At 50.2% G+C, this 24,189-nt stretch overlaps 1 protein-coding gene and 1 non-coding gene across 10 annotated transcripts in view; one reads left to right on the forward strand and one right to left on the reverse strand.

Annotated features, from left to right (window-relative positions):
* LOC129486869 (maestro heat-like repeat family member 5) overlaps positions 1–24,189 on the reverse strand; it is a 78,941-nt gene that overhangs the window by 4,652 nt on the left and 50,100 nt on the right. For 8 of the 9 annotated variants that reach the window (XM_055287416.2, XM_055287410.2, XM_055287415.2 and 5 more), the window contains 5 exons: positions 10,638–10,797; positions 8,728–8,909; positions 3,200–3,343; positions 2,709–2,823; positions 1,782–1,925 (listed from right to left, as the gene is read on the reverse strand). In XM_055287416.2, coding sequence (XP_055143391.1) covers positions 1,782–1,925; positions 2,709–2,823; positions 3,200–3,343; positions 8,728–8,909; positions 10,638–10,797 — 745 coding nt within the window. The remainder of the gene's footprint in view (positions 1–1,781; positions 1,926–2,708; positions 2,824–3,199; positions 3,344–8,727; positions 8,910–10,637; positions 10,798–24,189) is intronic. The other variant, XM_055287413.2, reaches the window with a different exon arrangement.
* LOC129487098 (small nucleolar RNA SNORD5) lies at positions 8,297–8,371 on the forward strand. The gene has a single exon (XR_008659221.1). It is a non-coding gene; the product is annotated as a small nucleolar RNA SNORD5 (small nucleolar RNA).

The following is a 24,189-nucleotide window of genomic DNA, read 5'->3' on the forward strand; positions in this document are numbered from 1 at the left end:
GGTGGAGGGATAAATGGGTGAGTGGATAGATATGTAGGTAAATAGTTGGATGGGTTGTTGGATGGATGGAGGCATGGGTGGAGGGATAAATGGGTGAGTGGATAGATATGTAGGTAAATAGTTGGATGGGTTGTTGGATGGATGGAGGCATGGATGGAGAGATGGATGGGTAGGTGAATAGCTGGATGAATGGCTGAGTGGATGGTTGGATGGATAGATGGATGGGTGGAGGAATGAATGGGTAGGTGGATGGGTGGGTGGATGGATGGATGGAGGGAAGGATCAATGGATAGGCAGATGGGAAGATGAATGGGTGGGTGGATGGATGGAGGTATGGATGGAGAGATGAATGGATGGATAGGTGAATAGCTGGATGAATGGGTGAGTGGATGGTTGGATGAATGGATGGATGGGTGGAGGAATGAATGGGTAGGTGGATGGGTGGGTGGATGCATGGATGGAGGGATCAATGGATAGACAGATGGGAAGATGAATGGGTGGGTGGATGGATGGAGGCATGGATGGAGAGATGAATGGATGGGTAGGTGAATAGCTGGTTGAATGGGTGGGTGGGTGGATGGATGAAGGATGGAGGGATGAACAGATCAATGAGGAAGTGCTATCCAGTCTCCATCTTCCATTAAGCACCTACTATGCATCATGCACAATGCAAAGGGCTTTGCCAACTGTGACCCTAATGGAGGTCAGTCTTAACCATGTGGAGGCCTGTGATTGGAACAGAATCAGTGAACTAGTCTGCTAGGCAAATGACTGGGATCTCTGGAAACGGCCCCTTCTGCTGCCTTCCCATGATGACACTTTTCTCTCACAAGCCCTGAAAATATTTATGTTCATAACAGCCTCCTCCAACAGCAACATAAATGGGGGCTGGGCATGTCGCCTTCCTTCTGGGGTCTTAATGCAGCCCTGGGGTGGATGAGGGGAGGCTAAGACTCCACACTTCCTGATCAGGTGAGAACATTTCTGCCTCTAACTCAGCATTTTCATGGTGCAGAGTCAGCCAGGCAGGAAGTTTGCTGCTGCTGCCAGCCAGTGCCCCTAGGGCTGACCACATGCCAGGGACTGGTCTCTGCATGGCACTCATGACCTGCCTACCACAAGAGGCAGGCACTATTACTGCTCTCATTTTACAGATGTGGTCACTGAGGCCTGGAGAGCCGACAAAGCCTGCCAGTTAGAAGGTGCTGTAGCGGGGATAGGTCCAGGGCCTGGACTCTTAAACACAGCGTGGTGCCCTGGGCCCCCACAGCAAGGGTGATGTCAGTTAAGTGGGGGGCTGTAGCTGGGGTAAGGCCAGATCCCCCAAAGGTGGCATTGCAGGCCTTCCCTCCCGCAGCTGTCCATGATGGGGTATGGGTTATTATGGTGATGAGGTAGAATTGGTTGGGACTGGAGAAGTCAGCAATGGGTTGGGGAGACCCATTCATATGATTCTCGAGGGCATTGTCCTCTCTGGGTGAGCCCTGGGATGCCAACTGGTGGGCTCCATGGTGACCACCTGGAGGTCTGCAACAAGGCCCCTCTCTCTTTCAGGTGTGGAGACTCTGTCCCCAGGGAATAGACACTTTGACCCCTCCCACAACCTGCCCCATTCTACAGATGAGGAAACAGGCCCAGAGAGGTGGAGTCAGGTGTCCCAAGCCACACTACCCGAAATGACAGAGCCAGGATTCCAACCCGGTGGCCCTTGCCTACACCCGGTGCACCGGCTGTTCTGTGGGGTCAGGTGTGAGCCAGCCACAGTGCCCGACAGCCGTTACCTTATCTGGGTGGAAGAGGATGTTGCTTAGGCCCTGAAGACTCAACACGCGGACCTCGGGGCTGGGGTCGTGGAGGCCTTGTGCCAGCACAGTCAAGGCAGCTTGTTTGGGAAGCACCTCCAGCAGGGCAGGGCTGTAGAGGAACTGGGGTGGTCCCCAGGAGGGCAGGTAGGTCACTGTTTTTTGAGGCGCCTGCATCTGTGTTGAGGGGTGGGGCTCTAGGACCGGAGTCCGGTGGGAGTTTCAGGGAGGGAGGTTGACCAGCGCCCTCTGGGTATCTTGGTGAACAAGTATTTGAAACCTCCCTGGTTTAACCCCTCAATGTACAGCTGGGGAAACTGAGCCCCAGAAAGGGAAAGGCCTTGCCTAAGGTCACACAGCGAGGCAAGGCCTCACTTTTATCAAGAGCCAGCCTTGTGGGGCACCTGGGGGTAGAGCTCCCGTGGAAGGCGGCCTAGGCAGCTGGTGGGTGGGAGCTGGCATGAGGCATTCGCTTGGGTTCCCCTACTAGTGTCAGTTACGGAAACGGCACCCTCCTCGCCCCAGTCCCACCCCTGCCTGAGCTCGCAGCTGCAAAGTGTGCCACACCCAGCGGCATCTGCTTCTACCCATTCCCCTTTGACTTCACCCTGAGTCCCACAGGCAGGACAGGGCTGAAGTTGGAGCCTGGACCTGCCTGAGTCTGCACCCAGTGCCCCTTCAACTCTGCAGGGATTGTGCCAGAGAGGGCCGAGTGGGGAGACAGGTCCCCAGAGGCTGCAGCCCCCCTCCAAGGGCTGGGAGTGGGAAGGCAGGGGTACGAGGGGGTCTGTCTGGGCAGCCTCCTTGGTCAGGGCGCGCTCTGGCATGGGTTCTGCCGGGGTGTCAAGGAGGCTGGAGGACGAGGCTCAGGCATCTGAGGTGCTCCCTGCTGGCCTGCATCCCTACCTCGGTGAGGATGAGGATGGCCACCTTCCTGTCACGCTCCTCTGGGCTCTGCAAGCTGGGCAGCAGCTGACGCAGCACCACTGTGATCTGCCTGCAGTGGTTGTGCACCATGGCCCTGCAGGGGCGGGCCTGGGCTGGCGGTCACTGCCCAGAGCCCACCCTCCTGCCCCCACCCATCTCATCGGGGCCGGTGTCCCAGAGTGTCCCGACGTGGCGGGCACGTTCCCACTCTCTGCACCCACTGGCTGCCCGCTGCGTGCCAGGCTTGGGTCGGACATGCGGGAGACAGAGAAGCAGGCACAGCCCTTGTTCCCTAGGAGGTCACAGGCCAGGGCGAGGGCTGGGGGAAGACACTGCATCAACAGGCTCTGAGTGTGTGCCTGTGACCAGGGGCAGGGGGCTGTGTCCTGTCACTGCAGTCCAGATACCCAGCCCCCTGGATGGGCGTGGCCTGAAGCAGGCTGCTTCGATCTGCCCTGGCCCCACCGTACCTGGCAAGGAGGCCCACGCCCTTCGGGTAGGTGTGGATGGTGGCAAAGAGCTCCCAGGATCCCTGCAGCTCCAGGTGGGCAAAGTCATGCCAGTGCCCCGTGGTGGACAGCAGTCTCTTCAGTGCCTCCAGTGACGTGCTGCAGCTGAACAGAGGGGGCTCAGGGCTTGCCTCAGGCCACAAGTGGCCCCCCTGGGCCACCCCCTGCCCTGGGAAGGGTGCCCAGCTGACCCAGATAGAAAGGCACGTTCTGGTTCCTATGCCTGGCGTCACTGAGGCCCCCTGGGGCTGCTCTCTCCTGCCCTGTTTTACGTGGAAATGCTGGGACCTAGGATTGGCGGAGCTGGGCTGAGCATGGGGAGGCGGCATGTGCCCAGTCAGACCCCGGGCCTTGCTTGGGCAGGAGACCAGGGGGTGCCCTTCTAGGGAGGGGCGCCCTGCTGAAGGGCACCTGCCCTTCAGCTCGAGGATGGCAGCGTTTAAATATGGGCGAAGAGTATGGAGGGTAGCAGTGAGCAAGGGCGTGGGAGAGTCAGGGCGTGTGGCGTAGCGGAGCCCAGAGAAGTGTCCATTCTCCACTCCGGAGACTCTTGCCCTCAGAGGACATGGAGAAACCTGCGGCACCGGCCCTCGCTTGTGAGTGCACGGCTTGTGGTGTCACTGTGTGCTTGGTAGTTGCCAGGTACCATGGACGGTGCCTCACCTGCCCAGCCTGAGGTGGCCCTCTACTGTCACTGTCCTCCAGCAGAGGAGGGAGCAGTCCTGTCACACAGCCTGGCCAAGGGCACAGAGGTGGGGTCAAGCTGGGCCCTGGCTCCAAACCTGCCAGTGATGTCACTGTCACATGGTGTCACTGTCACTGAACACAGTCCCTGGGGCACAGGTAGAAAGCCCCAGAATGCAGGCCCATGAAACATGAGATGGCCCTGGCTTGCTGGCCTGTCTCACTGTTCCAGCCACACACCCCCGCCCCGGCCCCTGTGCTCCGTCAGTGTGAGGGCATCACCCTGGATGTGTGAGCATGCCCGGATGAGGCTGTCAGCTTGGACCAGGCATGTTTCTGAGCAGATTTGCAAAACCGAGTGTCAAATGATGAAATGCCATCCGTGAAAGTTCTGACAGTGCCAATCCAAATGCCAGCTGGCTTGTCCTCTTGCCCCGAGCTGTGTCATAAAAAGAGGCAGCGTTTTCCAGGTCACTGGTCTCAGCCACAATGTGACAATCGTTTTCAGAAGAAGGGGACTTGGTGGGGGAGTGGCATTTTGTTTGCTCTGGGAGGACTCCGGAAGTGTCTGGTCCTGTGATGTCTTGGGCACTGTGTTGGCTTGTTCTTCAAGATTGCCTTGTCCCAGCAGGGCTTCCAGAAAGATGGGCTGATGCAGCATTCTTGGGAATCCATGCCCAACTCCCCTGCAGGTCCATAGAACCCAAAACCACCTCCATCCCAGGACTCCCGGCAATGCTCAGGGACATGTCTCCTGAAATCCATACATAGCCCCAGGACCGATGAAGGTGGAGCCCCTTGAGTCTCTGCCTCGCCGTGGACTCAAGGAACCATCCTCTGTTCCTGTTGGTCCCAACATCGCTGCCTGCCTTCAGCCTCTTTGGACACTTGGCATCCCAGTGATGCCTGCCCTATACCCGACCAACCCTCCTTTCCCCACTCTGGCCCCGGAGAGGGCAAAGGCACCTGAGAAAGAGGAGGCAAAGCCCCTCTGCTCTCCATGCTCCTCCCCAGCCTGAGGGTCCATGAGACCCTCTTCCTTCTCCTGCTACCTCCTCCTCTTCTGGTTTTATTTTTATTTTTAATTGTGGTAAAATGCACATCTCATAAAATTTACCATTTTAAGTGTTCAGGTCAGTGGCATTGAGCACATTCATAATATTATGCAACCATCACCACCATCCATCTCCAGAACATTCTCATCTTCCCACACTGAAACTCTGTCCCCATTAAACATGAACTCCCCATTCTCCTTCCATCCAGCCCCTGGCACCCAGCATTCTACTTTCTGTAGATTTGGCTACTCATGGACCTTAAGTAAGTGGACTCACACAGTATTTGACTCAGCAGAATGTGCTCAAGGTTCATCCATGTTGTAGCATCAGAATTTCCTTCCTTTTTAAGGCTGAGTAGTATTCCATTGTATGGATGGACCACGCTGCTTATTCTAATTCACCCATTGATGAACACTTGTGTTGCTTCTACCTTTTGGTTATCGTAACACTGCTGTGAGCAGGGTGTACAAATATCTGTCCCAGGTGCCTGCTTTCCTTTCTTTTGGATGTACACCCATTAGTGGAATTCCTGGGCCATATGGTAATTCTATATTTAATTTTTTGGAGGAACTTCCATACTCTATTCCAAAGCAGCTGCACCGTTTTACATTCCCACCAACAGTGCACAAGGCTTCTGATTTCTCCACATCCTCGCCAACACTCATTTTCTGGTTTTTTTTTGGACAGTAGCCAACCTTCCTCTTCTTTTGATCACAAGCCTTTGGCCCCAAATCCCCGGGGGACAGAGGGAAAGATGAAGATGAGATGAGGGTGAGAATGATGAGTGCCTTCGAAATAAAGAGAAACGATGTAGCCCATTCGAATTAAATAGAGTTGGCCCACATGGATGACATGTGAGAACAATGAGAATTCCTTTGTGGGGCAGGGTGGGGACTGGCTGGAGGAGGACCCAGCTGAGAACCGACCGAGGCAGGAAACGTCTCTAAGGAAAAGGCTTTGTTAGTGGAGGAGCAGGGGAGAGGGAGGCCCCTCTGGCAGGCCTGGCAGCACCTGCTGCAGTCCTGCCCAGGGAAGGGTGCTCTGCTCAACCCCACTCGCTGCTTCCTGGTCCCAGAGGCCTGCCCATCTAAGCAGGACATGAGAACTTCAGAGGCTCAGGGCTGGCCTCATCAGGCCTCAAGACTCGCCTGCTGCCCCATGGTGTCCTGTGCCACCCCTGCTGTTTTGGGCGTGCAGAGACAGTGGCTACTCAGCACTCTTCATCCAGATGTCCTTCTGGGCCCCTGTCCCCACCTTGACAGTGCCACAGCAGCCTGGCAGGGACCTCAGACCCTGAGCCACCGGGATACACCTGGGTGACACTCTGCTCTCAGGCCTCCCTTCCTCCCTGGCTCCGTGGTGGCGCTGGGTGGCGTGGCTGCTGGTTTGGCAACCGGAGCCTGGGCCCCTTCGGAGTGGTGGAAGAGGCCTGGGCCCATCCCGCTCCCTGGAGGGCGTGGGAGCCAGGCCTGGCCAATCAGAGCCGCACAGGCCCCGCCAATCAGAGCCGCACAGGCCCCTGTGGCCAAGGTGATTGGTTCAGGATTGGGTATGTGAGCCAAGCTAGGCCATTCAGAGCCCAGGACTGTGCCCCTGGTGAGAGTTTTTCCTCTTGGGGTTGCGAGGGCTGCCGGGGCCACCTCCAGGGCTCCAGGAGAACCTGCCCAGGAAGGGGCCAGCGGAGCGGCCTGAGCAGAAACCACCCGTGGCCCCGCGCGAGGCAGACGTCCCTGCTATATAGGGAGCCCGAGAGAGACAGACAGAGGTCCCAGCTGTATGGGGAGCCCGAGAGAGAAAGAGATGTCCTCGCTGTTGGGGGAACCCACGAGAGACAGACAGATGTCTCAACTGTATGAGGAGCGCCCAGTGAGACAGACGTCCCAGCTGTATGAGGATCCCGAGAGAGACAGACAGACGTCCCAGCTGTATGAGGATCCCGAGAGAGACAGACAGACGTCCCAGCTGTATGAAGAGCCCGAGAGAGACAGACGTCCTTGCTGGTGGGGCAACCCGCGAGAGACAGATGTCTCAGCCGCATGGGGAGCCTCCAGTGAGACAGACAGACATTCCTGCTGTATGGGGAGCCCCCAGTGAGACAGACAGACGTCCTTGCTGTATGGGGAGCCCGCGAGAGACAGACAGATGTCTCTGGCTCTTCGGGACCTTCCAGTCTATGGGTGCGGGCAGTAAAGCAGGTAAAAGGCGCAGATCACAGATGGTAGCTGATGGCGGTGCTGCGGAGAGAATAAAGCAGCAGAGGGTGGGAGGCGCCGAAGGGGCTGCTATTTTAGAGGGTGGTGGGGGAGGCCTCAGCGAGGTGCGGGTGAGCAGAGCCTGCAGAGGCAGGATGGCTGGGGAAAGAACATTCCAGCAGGGGGAGGAGCAGACAGGGTGAGGCTTTCTCCCAACCCTCCCACGTTCCGGGAGGAGAAGGTTTTATTAGCTTATTAGGAAAGATTCATGCATTTTGCATAGTTGAACTGAATAAAAAAGGAACTTCATGCACATTCGAATTCAGAGGCAAGATGAGAAGAAGTGGCATTTTTTTTTAAGTGACTTGCCTTGGGGAGAGCTGTTAAAACTGACAAATTGCGTGACGCACATCATAATACAAACACATGAAAAGAGTCAGCCCCAGCGGTTTTTAAGGACTTGCTTATTGGATTTTTGGAAATATGACCTGGTGCAGAGGGAAGATGAAGGCAGCCAGCCCTACTGAGGCCAGAATACGGTGCGGGCAACTGGCCATGATGTCAGTCCAAGCATGTGCTGAGGACCAATGAGATGCCCAAGAGGGCCTGGAAAGGCATCTGCCCCCCTGGGTGAGCCCAATTCGCCTCTGCATGGACATGCTGTGTGGCCCAGGGAAGCCTCTGACCCTCTCTGAGCCTCAGTTGCCTCATCTGTAGAGCAGGGACAATGACATTCATCTCGAGTCCTCACAGGAAGCCCATTGGGGTAAGATGTGGCTCACTACATGGGTGCTCTTGGTAACTGCCATCCCCTTGGGGTCCCTGTGTGGCAGTGACACTAAGTATCTCTACTGCCAAGCACCCTCAGGTGACGGGTAAGCGGGACGAACACCTGCCTGCAGATGCTGTCCACAGCCCCTGTGGCCCTGGCCGTGGATGGGGCTCGGGTTCATGACTGTTGTGGGTTGAACTGTGTCCCCCCGAAAAGAGATATATTGAAGTCACCCAACGATACCTGTGACTGTGACCTTATTTGGAAAGAAGGTCTTTGCAGGTGTTATCAAGTTGAGGTCGTTAGGGTGGGGCCCTAACCCAATGATTGGTATCCTTATAAGAAGGGGAAATTTATTCCGATGCTGGATTTAACTGTTCAACTGCTGAACCACTCAACAGACATGAACGAAAGCTTAATTCTGACAGAGCTGGAAAAGAAAGGGGGAAATTTAAACACTGGCACACAAGGGAGAATATCAGGTGACCACAGGGGCAGAGATGAGCGTGGTGCAGCCTCAGGCCCAGGAACACCCAGCGTGGCCATGAGACACTGGGAACCGGAAGCAGTGAGGAGGGCCCTCGCAGGTTTCAGGGGAGCACGCCCTGGTGACACCTTGGTTTTAGACTTCTGGCATCCAGCACTGGGAGATGTTGCTTTGAGTCCCTGGGGTGCGTGTCTTTGTTACTGTGCCCTATGAGGCTAACACAGTCTTTGCCCTCGGATGCCTGTGGAACCCTGTGTGTGTCTGGTCGGGCCAGGAGGCCTGGGAGGCTCTAGTCTTACCTTTGGGGGCTGGGCATGGCCGCCTCCTGGGCCTGCTGCTTGGGCTGGGGCTCCCCGGGCAGGTTCAGCTCCAAGACATAGTGCGTCTGGGTGAGGAGGGCCAGGAAGAGCTTGGGGTAGGCCTCCTGCACGGCCTGCTTGAACTCCCGGGCAAACTGCAGCTCACGCAGCATGTTCATGGCCTGTCGGGGGCAGGCATGGAGTGAGGCTCCCAGGCCCTTGGTCCCGGGACCAGGTGTTCTGACCTACTGTCCCATAAAAGCCAAGTCCAAGCATGCTCGTCCCTCCCTGCTCCAAGCTCTCCAGGACCAAGTCCAAGTGTCCACATGCTGTCCCTCCCTGTGGGGCCTGACCCCTGTGCCTTTGCAGCCTCAGCCTGGCCCTCTCTTGCACCCTCTGGACCCACCGCTTGGGTCTCGCTGCTGCTGGATGGCCTAGTGGTCCCCAGCCTCCCCCAGCTGTCCACCTGGATGCTGTCCACTCTACACCCCTGCAGACCTCCACCTTGACCCAGGGCCTCCCTCAGACCGCACACTGGATGCCACCATCTGCCCTCTGCACTTTGCTCCTGTCTGAGGGGTGACCTGCTGGCGTCTGGGCCCTCTGCTCTGTTGCCTTGAAGGCAAGATCCTGTGCTGTGTGGTCCCACAGTACCCTCAGCTCTGTGGTTGGCACACAGCAGGGCCTGATGCCTGGGAGTTGGGGAACCCATGGCCCTGGAAGGCAGAGTCAGCTGATAGCAGCCCCCAACCCCAAAGGCCTGCTGTGCCTGCCGGGTCCTTCAGTCCAGAATGTTCTCAGGGTGGGGCCAGCACTGAGCAGTAACAACTGGGGGAGGGCAGGAACTGGCGGTGTGGTGGGGTGCAGGGAAGGCTCTCCTGCTACCCCTGGGTGGGTCTCACCCACGCTGCTGTGTGGTCCTCTGGTAGGGGGGCAGCATCAGCCCAGGGCTGACCGGGGTGGTGATGTTGGGGACGGCCAGCCAACAAATCCCCGGGCCGAGGGGGTGCTCCCCCACCAGCTGCCATTGTTAAGCCCTCATCACACCCCTGCTGCAGGCAGTAGCTTGTCTGGAGGGCTCTGGGTGGCAGGGGAGCTGCTGTGAGCTCTGGGCCACTGCTGGGGGGCCTTTGGGGCAGGGACTCAGCCTGGAAAGCTCTAAACAGGAACACAGCTGTGGCCTCATCAGGTTGGGCCTGAGGCAGGTTGGGCCTGAGGAGCTTGACCCCGGCAAACCCCGACTAGGAGGGAGTAGTCAGGGAAGGCTTCCAGAGGGAAGTGACTTTGTGGTGAGCCCCAAGGGCTGAGGGGGAATTAGTCAGGGACAAGGAGTGCTCTAAACACCAGGACTGCACATGTGGGGGCCCAGAGGAAGGGAAGGAGAGGAAGGGAAGGACAGGCAGGGGCTGGAGGTCAGAGAGCAGGTAGGGGGGACAGGTGTGGCCATGCCAGGAGGGGAGCTCATGGCTCCTGGGAGTGTGGAAGCGGTGCTGGGCTTATGAGGAAAACCAGGGGCTTCCTACAGGGGGGTGGCGGCTGCAGAGGGCAGCCTCTAAGATTCCTCTAGAATCTATGACTGCCCAGAACCCAAGCGTGGGGAGGGCTCTCACGTCTCTCCACACCCTTCCCTCTCCCCGAAGCCCCTCTCTGAGGCCGCCCCACAGTGAGTGAGTGAGTTCCTTGCCAGCCCAGGGGACTGACACGACTGTCCTGATTCACAGACAGGAGCTCACAGCCCTCGGCCAGGTGGTGGGAGCTGGGCCTGTGTGGTCAACCCTGGGCGGCTTTCCTCCCTGCTGGGGCTGGATTGGGTTTCTGCAGCCTGGATATGGGGTGCCCCCCTACAGCCTGGCACAGAGTGAGTGCCCGAGGTGCCGCCTACTTCTGACGGGGTGGTGGCAGAGACTCACAGCCAGCGAGCGCAGGTAGGTCTTCTCCTTGGGGCAGGGGCTGCTGTCGCTGGCACCGGTGGGCAGGGGCCGCTCCTGCAGCCACGCCAGCAGCATGGTCAGCACCAGGTGGCTCGTGGGCTGCTCGGCCCCCAGGGCCCTCCACAGCTGGAAGGTGTGGCTGTGGGCAGAGAGGGCATGTGAGGGCAGTGCTGCCACCGAGGCCTGGCTGGACTCAGCCACATGATCAGGCCACCATCACCAGGGCCTGGGTGCCTGGGACAGCCAACTTAGGCTGGGTCCTGAGCCGGACCCTAATGGGATGGGGCTCAGGGCAGATATAAGCATTGCAGGTCGGTGTGGGAGGGGCCCAAGGCGGGGGCTGGACAGGAGGCCCCGGTCCCTGCCTGTGGTCTCACATCCACACCAGCCTCCTCCTGGATCTCCCCGCTTTCAGGGTCTCTCCGCTAGCTCCTCACTCATGCTGGAGGTTTCCTAGTGTGCCCTGTCTCCCAACTGCTTGTCATCTTCCCTGGCTCCCAGGTCCTGCAGACCACAGCCCCAGCCGGCACTCAAAGTCACGGCCTCCAAGCCCTCTGCTCTCTGACCTCCAGCCCCTGCCTGTCCTTCCCTTCCTCTCCTTCCCTTCCTCTGGGCCCCCACATGTGCAGTCCTGGTGTTTAGAGCACTCCTTGTCCCTGACTAATTCCCCCTCAGCCCTTGGGGCTCACCACAAAGTCACTTCCCTCTGGAAGCCTTCCCTGACTACTCCCTCCTAGTCGGGGTTTGCCGGGGTCAAGCTCCTCAGGCCCAACCTGCCTCAAGTGACATGTCCTCACTAGCATGAGCACAGTGCTTTATATTTTGTAGAGCGCCCATTTTGCAGATGGGGCCACTAAGGGCCGGAGAGAGGAGACCTGTCCTGATCAAGGCCCTGTCTTGGAACTGGGGAGCCTGGAGGCCAGGGCTGTCCAGTCCTGTGGCCTTTCCATGGTTCCATGGGGCATGGCTCAGTGAGGCCTGGAGGGAAGGAAGGGACAGCTGGGTTGCCCTGAGATGCTGGTGACCATGATGGCCCTGTTTACTGCCCTAAATGGTCTTTGGGTCTGAGTGTTGGGTAGAAGGGGTTCGAGGGGCAGGAGGGCCCCTGGCATGAGGAGGCTGGGGCTGGGAGGACCACAGAAGGGTGGCTCCATGCGCTCCCACCCCTGCTTTAAGACAGACTCAAGGGTGGCTGCCCTTAAAACCCTGGGGAAGCCACTCCAGGACCATCTGACCCTTGGCTAGGTGGGCACGGCAGCTCGGAGGACTCTAGGAGTTTCCACCCAGCTGGAAAGACGGGGGCCTTTGGAGTCAGAAGGATCTAGGCTCAGACCCCCACCCACTCTGCCCCATGCTGGCTGTGTGACCTTGGGGGAGTCACTTAACTCCTCTGAGCCTTGGATTCCTGGCCGCAGAGTAGTGGGCAACGCCTGCCTCAAGAGGCTTAAGCGGGAGGATTCTCCCCCAAGCGAGCGTGCATGCCCAGAGGGCGGGTGTTTCTATTCTGCTGCCTGCGGGCCTGCCCCTCAATCAGCAGGTGTGAGCCGAGCGCCATTGCGTGCAGACAGTGTCCCAGGGGACCAAGCAGTGGCAGAACTGGTAGGGGTCCCCGACCTCCTGTGCATGACAGCCTTGCGGGGACACAGCAGGAAGTGCAGTGTGCCAGATGCTCAGTGCTGCTCAAAAGAAAAAAGCAGTGTGGGGGGCAGGGGGAGAGTCTGGGTGCCTTCGGTTTCAGACAGGGCAGTCAGGGACGCATTCCCTGAGAAGGGGACACTTGAGCAAAGCCCTGAGGGTATCGGGAGGGAGCCAGGCAGTGATACGGGGGAGAGAAGCTTCCAGACAGACAGCGCTGAGGCAGCTCAATCCTGGTGTGTTCAGGGGACAGAAAGAAAGGCCAGTGTCATTGGGGTGGAGTGGGGAGGGGAGAGGAGGAGAGGAAGACAGTGATGTCATCGGGGCCACAGCACGACCTTGATGGCTGCTGTGGAGGCTTCGGCGTTGGCTTTGAATGAGACGGGACCACTGGAGGATTTTACACAGAGACATGGCATGGGCCTAGGTGTGTTCTTCAAGGACGGGGGGGCGACTGGAAGTGGGCAAGTCACTGAAGGTGAGAGCCAGTGGTGTCCTGGACTAGGGTGGTGGCAGCGGGAGCAGGACACAGGCGGAGGTGGAGCTGGCAGGGTTTCCTAGGGGATGGGATGTGGCTGTAGAGAAGAGTCGGATGGCACCAAGAATTCTAGCCTGAGGTGCTGGGAGCACAGAGTCACCAGGTATGACATGGGGAAGCCTGCAGGAGGGGCAGGTTGGGGGAGGCCGGTGTGTCGCCTGGCTGGGTCAGTGGGAGACGCCTGTGTGACATCCAAGGGCTGCCGTCAGGGGGTTGGGGGAGAGGCCTGGGCCAGAGGTGTCAGTATTTAGGGGATATTTGAAGCCATGGGAATGGATGTGGCCACCTTGAAACTGAGTGTAGCTGAGGAGGAGGTCAAGGGTCAGCCCTGTGGCCCCAGGGCTATGAAATCTGGGAGATGAGGAGGAGCCAGTGGAGGAGGCTGAGCAGGAGTGTCCGGGGAGGTAGGAGGAGAGCCAGGGAGGGCAGCGTTCCCAGGAGGAGAGAGTCACTGGCTGAGTCAAATTCTGCTGACAGGTCACGTAAGGTGGGGACAGAGAATGGACCATTGGACCTAGTGACATGAGGTTACTGGTGACCTTGACGAGAACCATTTTATTGGAGCAGCAGTGGACAAAGTCTGGTTCATGTGGGTCTGAGAAGGAATTGGGAGCTACAAGTCACAACCCAAAGACAAACAAGCCAATTCAACAGTGGAGAAAGGGCTTGAACAGGCATTTCTCCAAAAAAGATAGACAAATGGCCAATGAACACATGAAGAGATGCTCAGGGAAACACTTCACACCTCCTAGGATGTCACTTCACATCTCCTAGGATGGCTACAGCCCCAAGATGAGAAACACCAAGTGCTGGTGAGTATGTGGAGAAACAGAAACCCTGGTACCTTGCTGGTGAAAATAGAGAAGGGTGTAGTTGCTATGGAAAATGGTACGGCAGTTCCTCAAAAAGCTAAACATAGTACTGCCACATGGCCCAGAATCTTCACTCCTAGGTACACACCCAAAATAGCTGAGAGAAGGGACTCGAACGTGCTCGTATGCCAATGCTGACAGCATCGTTATTCATGACGGCCCAAAGGTGGAGGCAGCCCGAGTGTCCATCAGCAGATGAATGGACCTACCCATGCAGTGGATCGTTATTCAGCAATGAAAAGAAATGAACTTCCGATACGTGCTACGGCATGGATGAACCTTGAAAACATTAGGCAGAGGGAAAGAATCCAGACCCAAAAGGACAAATATTGTATCATTCCACTTACATGAAATGTCGAGAATAGCCAAATTCATAAGACAGAAAGTAGATTAGGGGTTATCAAGGGCTATGGGGAGGGGAAGATGGGGAATTATTATTTAATAGTTACACAGCTTCTGTTTGGAGTGATAAAAAAGTTTCAGAATTAGACAGTGGTGATAGCTGTGCAACAAATATAATTAATGCCACTGAATCATACACTTAAAAGTGAATAAAATGACAAAGTTTATATTATACATATTTTACTACAATTAAAAAGTAACGTAATATGCCAAACCCATTGAACTGTACACTTTAAATGGCTAAATTGTATAGTATGTGAGTTATATCTCAATAAATCTGTTTTTTAAAAAAATGAATGAGTAGTGGTACACTAAGCTACTTGAATCAGCTCCTCCATTGAAAATAACTACAAAGGTTGGAGAAAATATAAACATGTAGGCTGGGCATGGTGGCTCACACCTGTAACTCCAGCACGTTGGGAGGCAGAGGTGGGTAGATCACTTGAGGTCAGGAGTTTGAGACCAGCCTGGCCAACATAGTGAAACCCCATCTCTACTAAAAATACAAAAAATAGGTGTGGTGGCACATGCCTATAATTCCAGCTACTTGGGAGGCTGAGGCAGGAGAATAGCTTCAACCTGGAAGGCAGAGGTTGCAGTGAGCCAAGATTGTGCCACTGCACTCCAGCGTGGGTGATGAAGTGAGACCCTGTCTCAAAAAGAAAAAAAAAAAGAAAATATAAACAAGGGTCCTGAGACTATTAAAGAGATGACAAGACTGTAAGAAATTGCAAGGCCAACATGTGGGGAATATGATGACCCTGAGGGGTTGGGAGCAGGAAAGCTACTGATGCCTTGGGGGAATCTGACAATTCTGGAAAATTAGATCCTTTGTTCTGACAGCCTTGTGGGATGAAGGGACAGAGACCTAAGCTCAGAGACTGTACAAGGTGGTTAATCTCATAGGAGACCCTCAGCCACTTCCAGGCTGGTGCCTAAGCGGGTGTGAAAAACCCAAGCAAATTCCAGCCACGTTTGAATTGAATGGGGGCATCTAGGGAATCTGAAGCACTGGATTTGGCTTAAGGTAATCACGGGCTCACCTTAGGTATCCTTTGGTGCTCGGCAGAGACAAAAACAAGTTGTTTTTGTTGGAGGAAAATACCTTAATTGTGGGCCCCAAATCATTCCTACATTTTTTTTTTCCAAAAACAACATCCAGTATGTAGTCAAAGATAATCAGACACATGAGGAAGGCAGACTCCATCAGTAACATACAGCAAGAATAACAAAGTAGACCTGAAAACTTAGATATTAGAATTGTCAGGCATGAACTATGAAACAAATACTTGATTATGAATACAGAAATAAAAGACAAGCTTAAAAATGTCTTCAGGGACTAGGAACCTATAAGTGATAGAGCAGGCGAGAAAAAGAACCAAAATGACATTTTAGAAATAAAGAATACCCAATCTGAAATAAAAAAAATGCAATGGAAAACTTTAACGTCATATTGACATGGTTAAACGAGAATTAGTGAACTAGAAGATAACTCAAAATAAATTATACAGAATTCAGCAATGAGGGACACAAATATGGAGAAGCAGAAGGGAAGTAAGAAATTGTGTTGAATATCTTCCGCTTGCCCCTGCAGATATAATCTCTGCTCTTCCCCATCCTGCCTCATGCCCCAGGAAGCTGACCTGTATAGACTGCACCAAGAAGCTCTCTTGACCTTTGGCTTCCAGTTGACTTGGCTAATGGTAAGCACTAGCAGGAGGTCAGAAGGTGGGAGTGGAGGGAAGTCAGGGTATTTATACCACAGAGTCTCTCCCTGTGGGTGGCCACAAGATTGCCGTGTCCATCTGTCCTGTGGTCTAGCCATATAGACATCCTTGGTTCTGGGAGCACTCCCATTCCCTGCCCCTTTAGGTCTAGAAGGTGGCAATGACTCAGCATTGTTACTTTTCCTGGGGCACTGGCCCCTCCCCGTCAGTCACATTAAACTCTAGCCTTGTCCAATAGCTCTTTTATTAAATTTTCCACCTCAACCAATTTGACTGTGTTGTCTGTTCCCCTCAGCACTCTGAGTGATCTAGTGAAATAGAGGATATGGTGAGATATTGACATGTGCCTAATCAGTGCCCTAGAAGGAAAGTGAGAGAGAATGCAGGAGAAGCACTCTGTGGAGAGATAATGGCTGGGATTCTTCCAGAACCAGAATATTCCAGAATAGGAATTCAAGACAGGATGAACATAAAGAAATCCATTCCTAGACACACTGTGGTGACTTATCAGACAAATAAAAACAAACAAAACAACAAACTTTCCCGAACCAGAAAAAACCAGAGTACTGTAAAACCAGTCACAGGGTAAAGCACATAGCACGATGAAAAGAGCAGCAGTCCTGCTGACAGCTGACTTCTCAACACAGCAATGGAAGCCAGTGACAGTGGGATGTTAGCTTGGCGTGCAGAAAGAAAATAACTGGAATACTGAATTCTATACCCAGTGAAGGGTCTATCAAGATTGAAGATGAAATAAAGACATTTTCATATAAAAACTGAAAGCATTTGCTAACAACAGACCCAAACTAAAGGGGGTTCTAAAGGATGTGCTTTAGGTTGGAGGAAAATGGCCTCAGGTGAGGGGTGTGAGGCTTAAAAAGAAATGAAGAGCAAAGAAAATAGTGAAAATGTGGGCAACTCTAAATGAATATTGACTTGTGAGATTTAAAAATATACAGAATTAAACAACAAGCGCATTAAAATTGGGAGTGTGTTAAGTCAGTTGAAGACTCTGAAGGTTCTTTTTTTTTGGTCTTGAAAGAAAGTAAAGAAGGTAAATTCAATCCCAAATATATAAACAATTATATTACATGTAAATTGAATAAATGCTTCAATTAAAGACAAAGGTCATCAGGCTATAAAAACCCAACTAAGTGCTGTTTACAAAAGACACATCTAAAACAAAAGAATGTAGAAATAGCAAAAGTAAAAGTCTGGAAAAAGGCATACTATGCAATATCAACAAAAGAAAACTGGTGTTATTATATGACTAGAGACTTAATATTAGACAATATAAACTCTAAAAAACTATAGTAATATTAGGCAAATGGAAATCTCCAAGTATATGCAACATAATGCCCTTCATATGAAAGTATAAAAATTATAACTCACATGAAATTATAATTTATATGAAATTAGAAAAACAATAAAGTACTTTTAGGAATATGTTTAGGGCAAGAAAACTAAACAAAGGGAAAGCAACGGAATGTTGAACCTTAGGGTGAGCCAGGGGACTGGAAATTAGCAATGGCGGACAACACAACAGAAACGTGTGCGGGATACTTGAATAGGCACATCACCAAAGAGGCTAAAAAGAAATGAAAAGATGTTCAACTTCTTTATTTAATCATAAAAGTGGAAATGAATACCACAATACTGATTAATAGCACCACCAGATTGACTAAAACTTTGATTACTGGCTAAAAAGTGAATGCTAAGTGTTAGTAAACTGCAGAGTAACAGGAACTCTAAAAAAAATACTGCTGAGAGTGTGAATCAGTACAAGCTCTTTGGAAACATTTTGCATTATGTATTAGAGTTGGATATATGTATAGCTTTATGATGCAGACATTTCCATCCTAGATGCATACACTGTGGAAACTGAGAACTTATGTACATCCAGGCACATGTATAAGCAAGTTCACTGCAGCATTGCTAACCATGGTACCAAATAGGAAATGACCCAAATGTTGACCTATAGTGAAAAGAATAATTGGCATTCATAAAATGGAATACTATACAGCAACAAAAATGAATGAACTACAACATGTTGAAATGAATCTTAGACATATCATACTGGAGGAAAAAAAAAAGCCAGACATGCTGGGCATGGTGGCTCATGCCTATAATCTCAGCGCTTTGGGAGGCCACGGTGGAAGGATTGCTTGAGGCCAGGAGTTTGAGATCAGCCTGGGCAACATAATGAGACCCCATCTCTTAAAAAAAAATAAATTAGCCAGGTGTGGTGACGCATGCCTGTAGTCCTAGCTACTCATGAGGCTAAGGTGGGAGGATCACTTGAGCCCAGGAGTTTGAGGTTACAATGAGCAATGATTGTACCACTACACTCCAGCCAGGGCAACTAAGCGAGACCTTGTCTCAACAAACAAACAAACAAACAAACACCCAAGCCAGACAACAGAAGATATTGGAAGACTACATATTGTACAATCCTGCTTATACTTTTAGGACACACCCCACAGTGATTTCATGTATTTTTGAGAAAGAAAAAATGGCCAAGATGGGAGTCTTATAGGAGACCCCAACACAGAGCTGGGACCCAAAGGTCTGCATGTACGGTTTAAGGGTGATCAGAATAAACAAACAAAACTCGGCCCTGCAGAAAGAAAAATCGAGAAAACTGTCATGCTTCAGTCAGCACACTGGGTGGAAGTGGGAAGGGGTACGGATATCCTGAGGATTTGAACCCAAACCTGTTTGGATGCCTGAATTCACACCAATGTGTCCCAATAAAATCTCAAGCAGAGACTTTTAAATTTAAAGTGGTCTCAAACTAACAGTGCCCCCAGGTGACTGGCAGAAAACTATATAAATCCAGGTGTAAGGCACCATCAGTGTAAAATGCACCCTGATTTCATAAATGTTAAAATGTAAAAAAAAAAAAAAATGCTTCTTAGAATTGAGGAAATAAGATAAAAATTCCAATACAATAAAATAGAGCTGTAAACTTCTAGGTAGGTGAAGACGATGCCTGTTGCCTAGGCCTCCGCCTCCCAAAATTTCCTTGAGATACAACAAAAAAACAAGAAAGGAAATAAAAATGCACAAAAACTATGACTCCAGTGCAAATTCAGAGAGTTCCCAAACTTCAAAATTAAGCAGAAAGAGAAGAGTATCAACCTTAGCATGAAATCTCTACTGCTCCCGCCCTATCCCGTTCTACCATAAGGCTTTGATAAAGGCAGGCTGAGAGAAACTGGGGGGAAAGAGGGAAGGGAGGAGCTAGCAACAGGGCTTGAGATTGATATAAAGCCTAAAGCACCTTCTAGAAGACTAAGTCCACCCTAAGTCTTAAAAAAAAAAAAAAAGTTCAAGTGTCAGAGCCCCAATCACAGAGAAGTGACTCAAAAGTATGCCTGATTTGGAGAGCGGTCTTCAAAATGCACAGATTTTGGGAAAGGAAAGCGCAAAAAAGAAAGCAGAGGTATCTTTTGGAGATTAGGTAGTGATGGGGAAAGAGGTAAAAGGGAAAAATGTACGGCCCTGCAATAGAAATGAAACCAAAACATTGGAAGATCCATAATCCTTTTGCTTACCACCCAGTCTATTAAATTATCTGGACTTTGCTGTATTGACAGAAGAGGGTGCCATTGAACTTAAAATCATATAAAACACTCAAAGAACACAAACATGAACAGGAACAAAATTAACAGATCCATAGAATTATTTTAAAAAATGAGAAAACAAAAATCAGCACACACAAAATAAGGAACTCCTCCTGGAAAAAATCACGATGCAGGAAAAAACCCTAAGACAACATTCACTCTACGTGTCATTAAATGTGCTCAAATAAGCATTTAAAGATATGAAAACTACCTTGAATTATGAGTTCAAAAAAGGACAAAAAAATCCAACAGGAGATGAAAAGAGAGTTGACTGACTTCAGGAAAGAAATGGATGAGATGAAAAAATTATCTCAGAAATGAAGAAAGATTACAAGGTGTCCATGAGAGATAAGACTCAAATGATAATTTAATAAGGGGCATTTAGGAAAACAAGAAAAGCAACCAAGAGAATGAAAGTGAATTTAAGAAAGAGTAAAAGGGGTCAGAGGGAAAGTAGTGAAAATGGAAGACAGGAGGAATAGCATTTGTATTATTGGAGTCCCTGAGGAAGAAAAACAGCAATGGAACATGACTAATATTTAAAACTGTAACCAAGAAAATTTTCCAGGTATAGCAACCTCAAAAAAATTTCAATTCTATTTTTCTTCTGCCCGTGGACGCCCCTGAAGAAGCATCATTAAAGTCTCTCTTCTTCCTGCTGTCATGCCTAAGTCAGAGTCTCCTAAAGAGCCCGAACAGCTGAGGAAGCTCTTCATTGGGGGGTTGAGCTTTGAAACAACAGATGAGAGCCTTGAGGAGCCATTCTGAGCAATGGGGAATGCTCACGGACTGTGTGGTCATGAGAGATTCCAACACCAAGCGTTCCGGGCGTTTTGGCTTTGTCACATATGCCACTGTGGAGGAGGTGGATGCAGCCATGAATGCAAGGCCACACAAGGTGGATGAAAGAGTTGTGGAACCAAAGAGAGCTGTCTCAAGAGAAGAATCTCAAAGATCAGCTGCCCACTCAACTGTGAAAAAGATATTTGTTGGTGGCATTAAAGAAGACACAGAAGAACATCACCTAAGGGATTATTTTGAACAATTTGCGCTAAACCACGAAACCAAGGTGGCTATGGCAGTTCCAGTAGCAGCAGTAGCTATGGCAGTGGCAGAAGATTTTAATTAGGAAACAAAGCTTAGCAGGATAGGAGAGCCATAGAAGTGACAGGGAAGCTACAGGTTACAACAGATTTGTGAACTCAGTCAAGCACAGTGGTGGCAGGGCCTAGCTGCTACAAAGAAGACATGTTTTAGGCAAATACTCATGTGTATGGGCAAAAAACTCGAGGACTGTATTTGTGACTAATTGTATAACAGGTTATTTTAGTTTCTGTTCTGTGGAAAGTGTAAAGCATTCCAACAAAGGGTTTTAATGTAGTTTTTTTTTGCTCCCATGCTGTTGATTGCTAAATGTAATAGTCTGATCGTGATGCTGAATAAATGTCTTTTTTTTTTTTTTTAATGTGCAGTGTAAAGTTAGTCTACTCTGAAACCATCCTGGTAAATTTCCCCAACAGTGTGAAGTTAGAATTCCTTCAGGGTGATGCCAGGTTCTATTTGGAATTTATGTACAGCCTGCTTGGGTGGAGACGCCATTGTCTTCAGAAACCTTGGTGTAGTTGAACTGATAGTTACTGTTGTGACCTGAAGTTCATCATTAAAAGGGATGGCCCAAGAAAAATAGTGGAGTTATTGGTTATAAAAATGATTGTTGGCACATCCTATGAAATATATGTAAATTGAATAACGGTACCAGATAAAACTATAGATGGGAATGAAGCTTAGGTATCATCCATTATCATGTGTAATCAATAAATGATTTAATTCTCCTGAAAAAAAAAGATCTCAATCTACATAATCAAAGGATGTACCAGGTGCCTCGGAACATTAACCCAGAATGATCAGCTTTGAGACATTTCCTAACTAAATGATTAGATTTCAAAGATTACAAAAAAATCTTAAAGTCTCTGGGCAAAAAGATCAAATAACTTACAAACGCCAAAAAAAACCCCTATTGTCATTAACTTTTAAAAAACAATGCAAGGCAACGATGAAACAGCATTTAAAAAATACTTAATAAAATAAAATGTGAACAAAGAATTTTATATCCAGCCAAACCATTCTTCAAATAAAGAACTTTCAACATAAAAGAACCTAAAGAATTCTGAATCTTTCGGAGGATGAGCTTCTTCAGACTAAGCTGACTGGAAAACTTCAGCCTAGGAACTGATGGCGTGCCTGTGAACACAAAGCGTGGAGATGAGGGTGGAGCAGTAGAGTGTGAATGTTCATTGTTTTCACAAAGTACAAATATGTAACTGAAAAATGGGAGAAGAAAGGAGACAGAAAGAGGAAAATAGAATAATTTCACTGATTGTTGTGCAGAAAACAGGTGGGAATTAAAGAGTATTGGGGTAGGAGGTGGGACACGGACACAGGACCAAATTGAGGACTAGCTATCACAGGGATGGGGCAGAAGCACCTTTCCATAAGGCACGCCCACCTGTGTGCCATGTCAGTTTACCATTGCCATGGCTACACCTGGACGTTACCACCTCTTTCCACGGCAATGACCTGATGACCCTGAAGTTACCACCCTTTTTCTAAGAATTTCTGCATAACCTACCCTGTAATTTGCACATAATTAACTGCAGAAGTGCCTCTGAGCTGCTCCTCTGGGCTCACGGCCTCTGGGTAGCCCTGCTCTGCAAGGAGCAGGCCTCTGCTGCTGCCGTGCATGGCCGCTTCAATCAAAGTTGCTGTCTAACACCATGGGCTTGCTCTTGAATTTTTTCCTGGGCAAAGCTAAGCACCTTCCTGGGGTAAGCCCCACCTTTGGGGCTCACCTGCCCTGCATTAGTATCAAATAAAAAGGATAAACCTGGCCGGGCACGGTGGCTCACGCCTGTAATCCCAGCACTTTGGGAGGCTGAGAGGGGTGGATCACCTGAGGTCAGGAGTTCAAGACCACCAGCCTGGCCAACATGGCAAAACCCTGTCTTTGCTAAAAATACAAAAATCAGCCAGGCATGGTGGTGCATGCCTGTAATCCCAGCTACTTGGGAGGCTGAGGCAGGGGAATTGCTTCAACCCAGGAGGCGGAGGTTGCACTGAGCTGAGATTGCACCACTGCACTCTAGCCTGGGTGACAGAGCAAGACTCCACCACACACACACACACACACACACACACACACACAAATAAACCGGATGTTAAAAGGCTGAATAATAAAATGGGGACTAAGGGACTAAGGGCATTAAAATAGGTTAGGAGCACAAAGGTAACAACTAGGACAAAAATACATTTCCTAGATTAAAACAAAATTGAAGTCAAAGAGCAAAGAATGCACCTCTTGTAGGAAAAGAAACAGCAAATATAATGAAATACACACAACTACAAAATATCATGACAGACAAACATATCAATCGCATCAATATCGACAAGCTTCACTCACCTATTACAAAAGATTTTCAATTTAGATTACAAATCAGGACAAACTTTGTGCTGTATATAAGATGGAGACCTAAAACAAAGGGATTCCCAAAGGCTAAAATAAAGAAGTAGAGAAATGCATACTGGGCAAATGGAAAAATAAAAAAGCAGCTTAATGATTCTGAACAGACAGTAGAATTCAAGTCCCCAAAGCATTAAATGTGACAAAGCAGGGCATCTCAATACTAAAAGTCACGGTTCATAAAGATAGAATACTTATGACTATGTGAGTGCCAAATAACATGGCAACCACCTTCACAAAGTAAAAGTCCAGGAATTGAAAGTATAGATAGAGACACATCAACGTTTCTTTAGTGAGACTTTAACACACACTCAGTCCAAAACAGATCAAGAGGACAGAAATTAAGTATGTAGAAAACCTCGACAACACAATCAAGGTAAACCTTATACATATAGAGGCACACCTCGTTTTACTGTGCATCACTTTATTGTACTTGGCGGATATTGCATTTTTTACGAGTTGAGGGTTTGTGACAACCCAGCATTGAGCAAGTCTGTTGGTGCCATTTTTCCAGCAGCGTGTGCTCACTTCATGCCTCTGTGTGATATTTTGGTAATTCTCACAGTATTTTAAACATCCTCATTATTATTAATCTGTCATGGTGATCTGTGATCAGTGATCTTTGCTGTTACTATTGTAATTGTTTTAAGGCACCATGAGCCACATCCATATAAGATGCCAAACTGAATCCATAGATGTTGTGGGTTCTGACTGCTCCACCCACTGGCCGTTCCCCCATCTCTCTGCCTTTCCTTGGGCCTCTCTCTTCCCCAAGACACAACAACATTGAAATTAGGCCAATTAATAACTTAACACGGGCTCTAAGTGTTCAAGTGAAAGGAAGAGTCCCATTTCTCTCACTTTAAATCAAAAACTAGAAATGATTAAGTTCAGTGAAGAAAGCATGTTGAAAGCCAAGATAGGCCCAAAGCAAAGACTCTTTTGCCAAACAGTGAGCCAAGCTGTGAATGCACAGGAACAATTATTGAAGGAAATGGAAAGTGCTGCTCCAGTGAACACACACACATGAAGAAAGTGAAGCAGCCTTATTGCTGATATGGATAAAAGGTTTTAGTGGTTTGAAGAGAAGCTCAAACCAATCACAACATTCTCTTAAGCCAAAGCCTGATCTAGAGCAAGGCCCTAATTCTTCCACCCTATGAAGGCTGAGAGAGGTGAAGAAGCTGCAAAAGAAAAGTCTGAAGCTAGCAGAG

This window comes from Symphalangus syndactylus, chromosome 7 (genome assembly GCF_028878055.3).
Source record: "Symphalangus syndactylus isolate Jambi chromosome 7, NHGRI_mSymSyn1-v2.1_pri, whole genome shotgun sequence".
Classification (NCBI taxonomy): Eukaryota; Metazoa; Chordata; class Mammalia; order Primates; family Hylobatidae; genus Symphalangus; species Symphalangus syndactylus.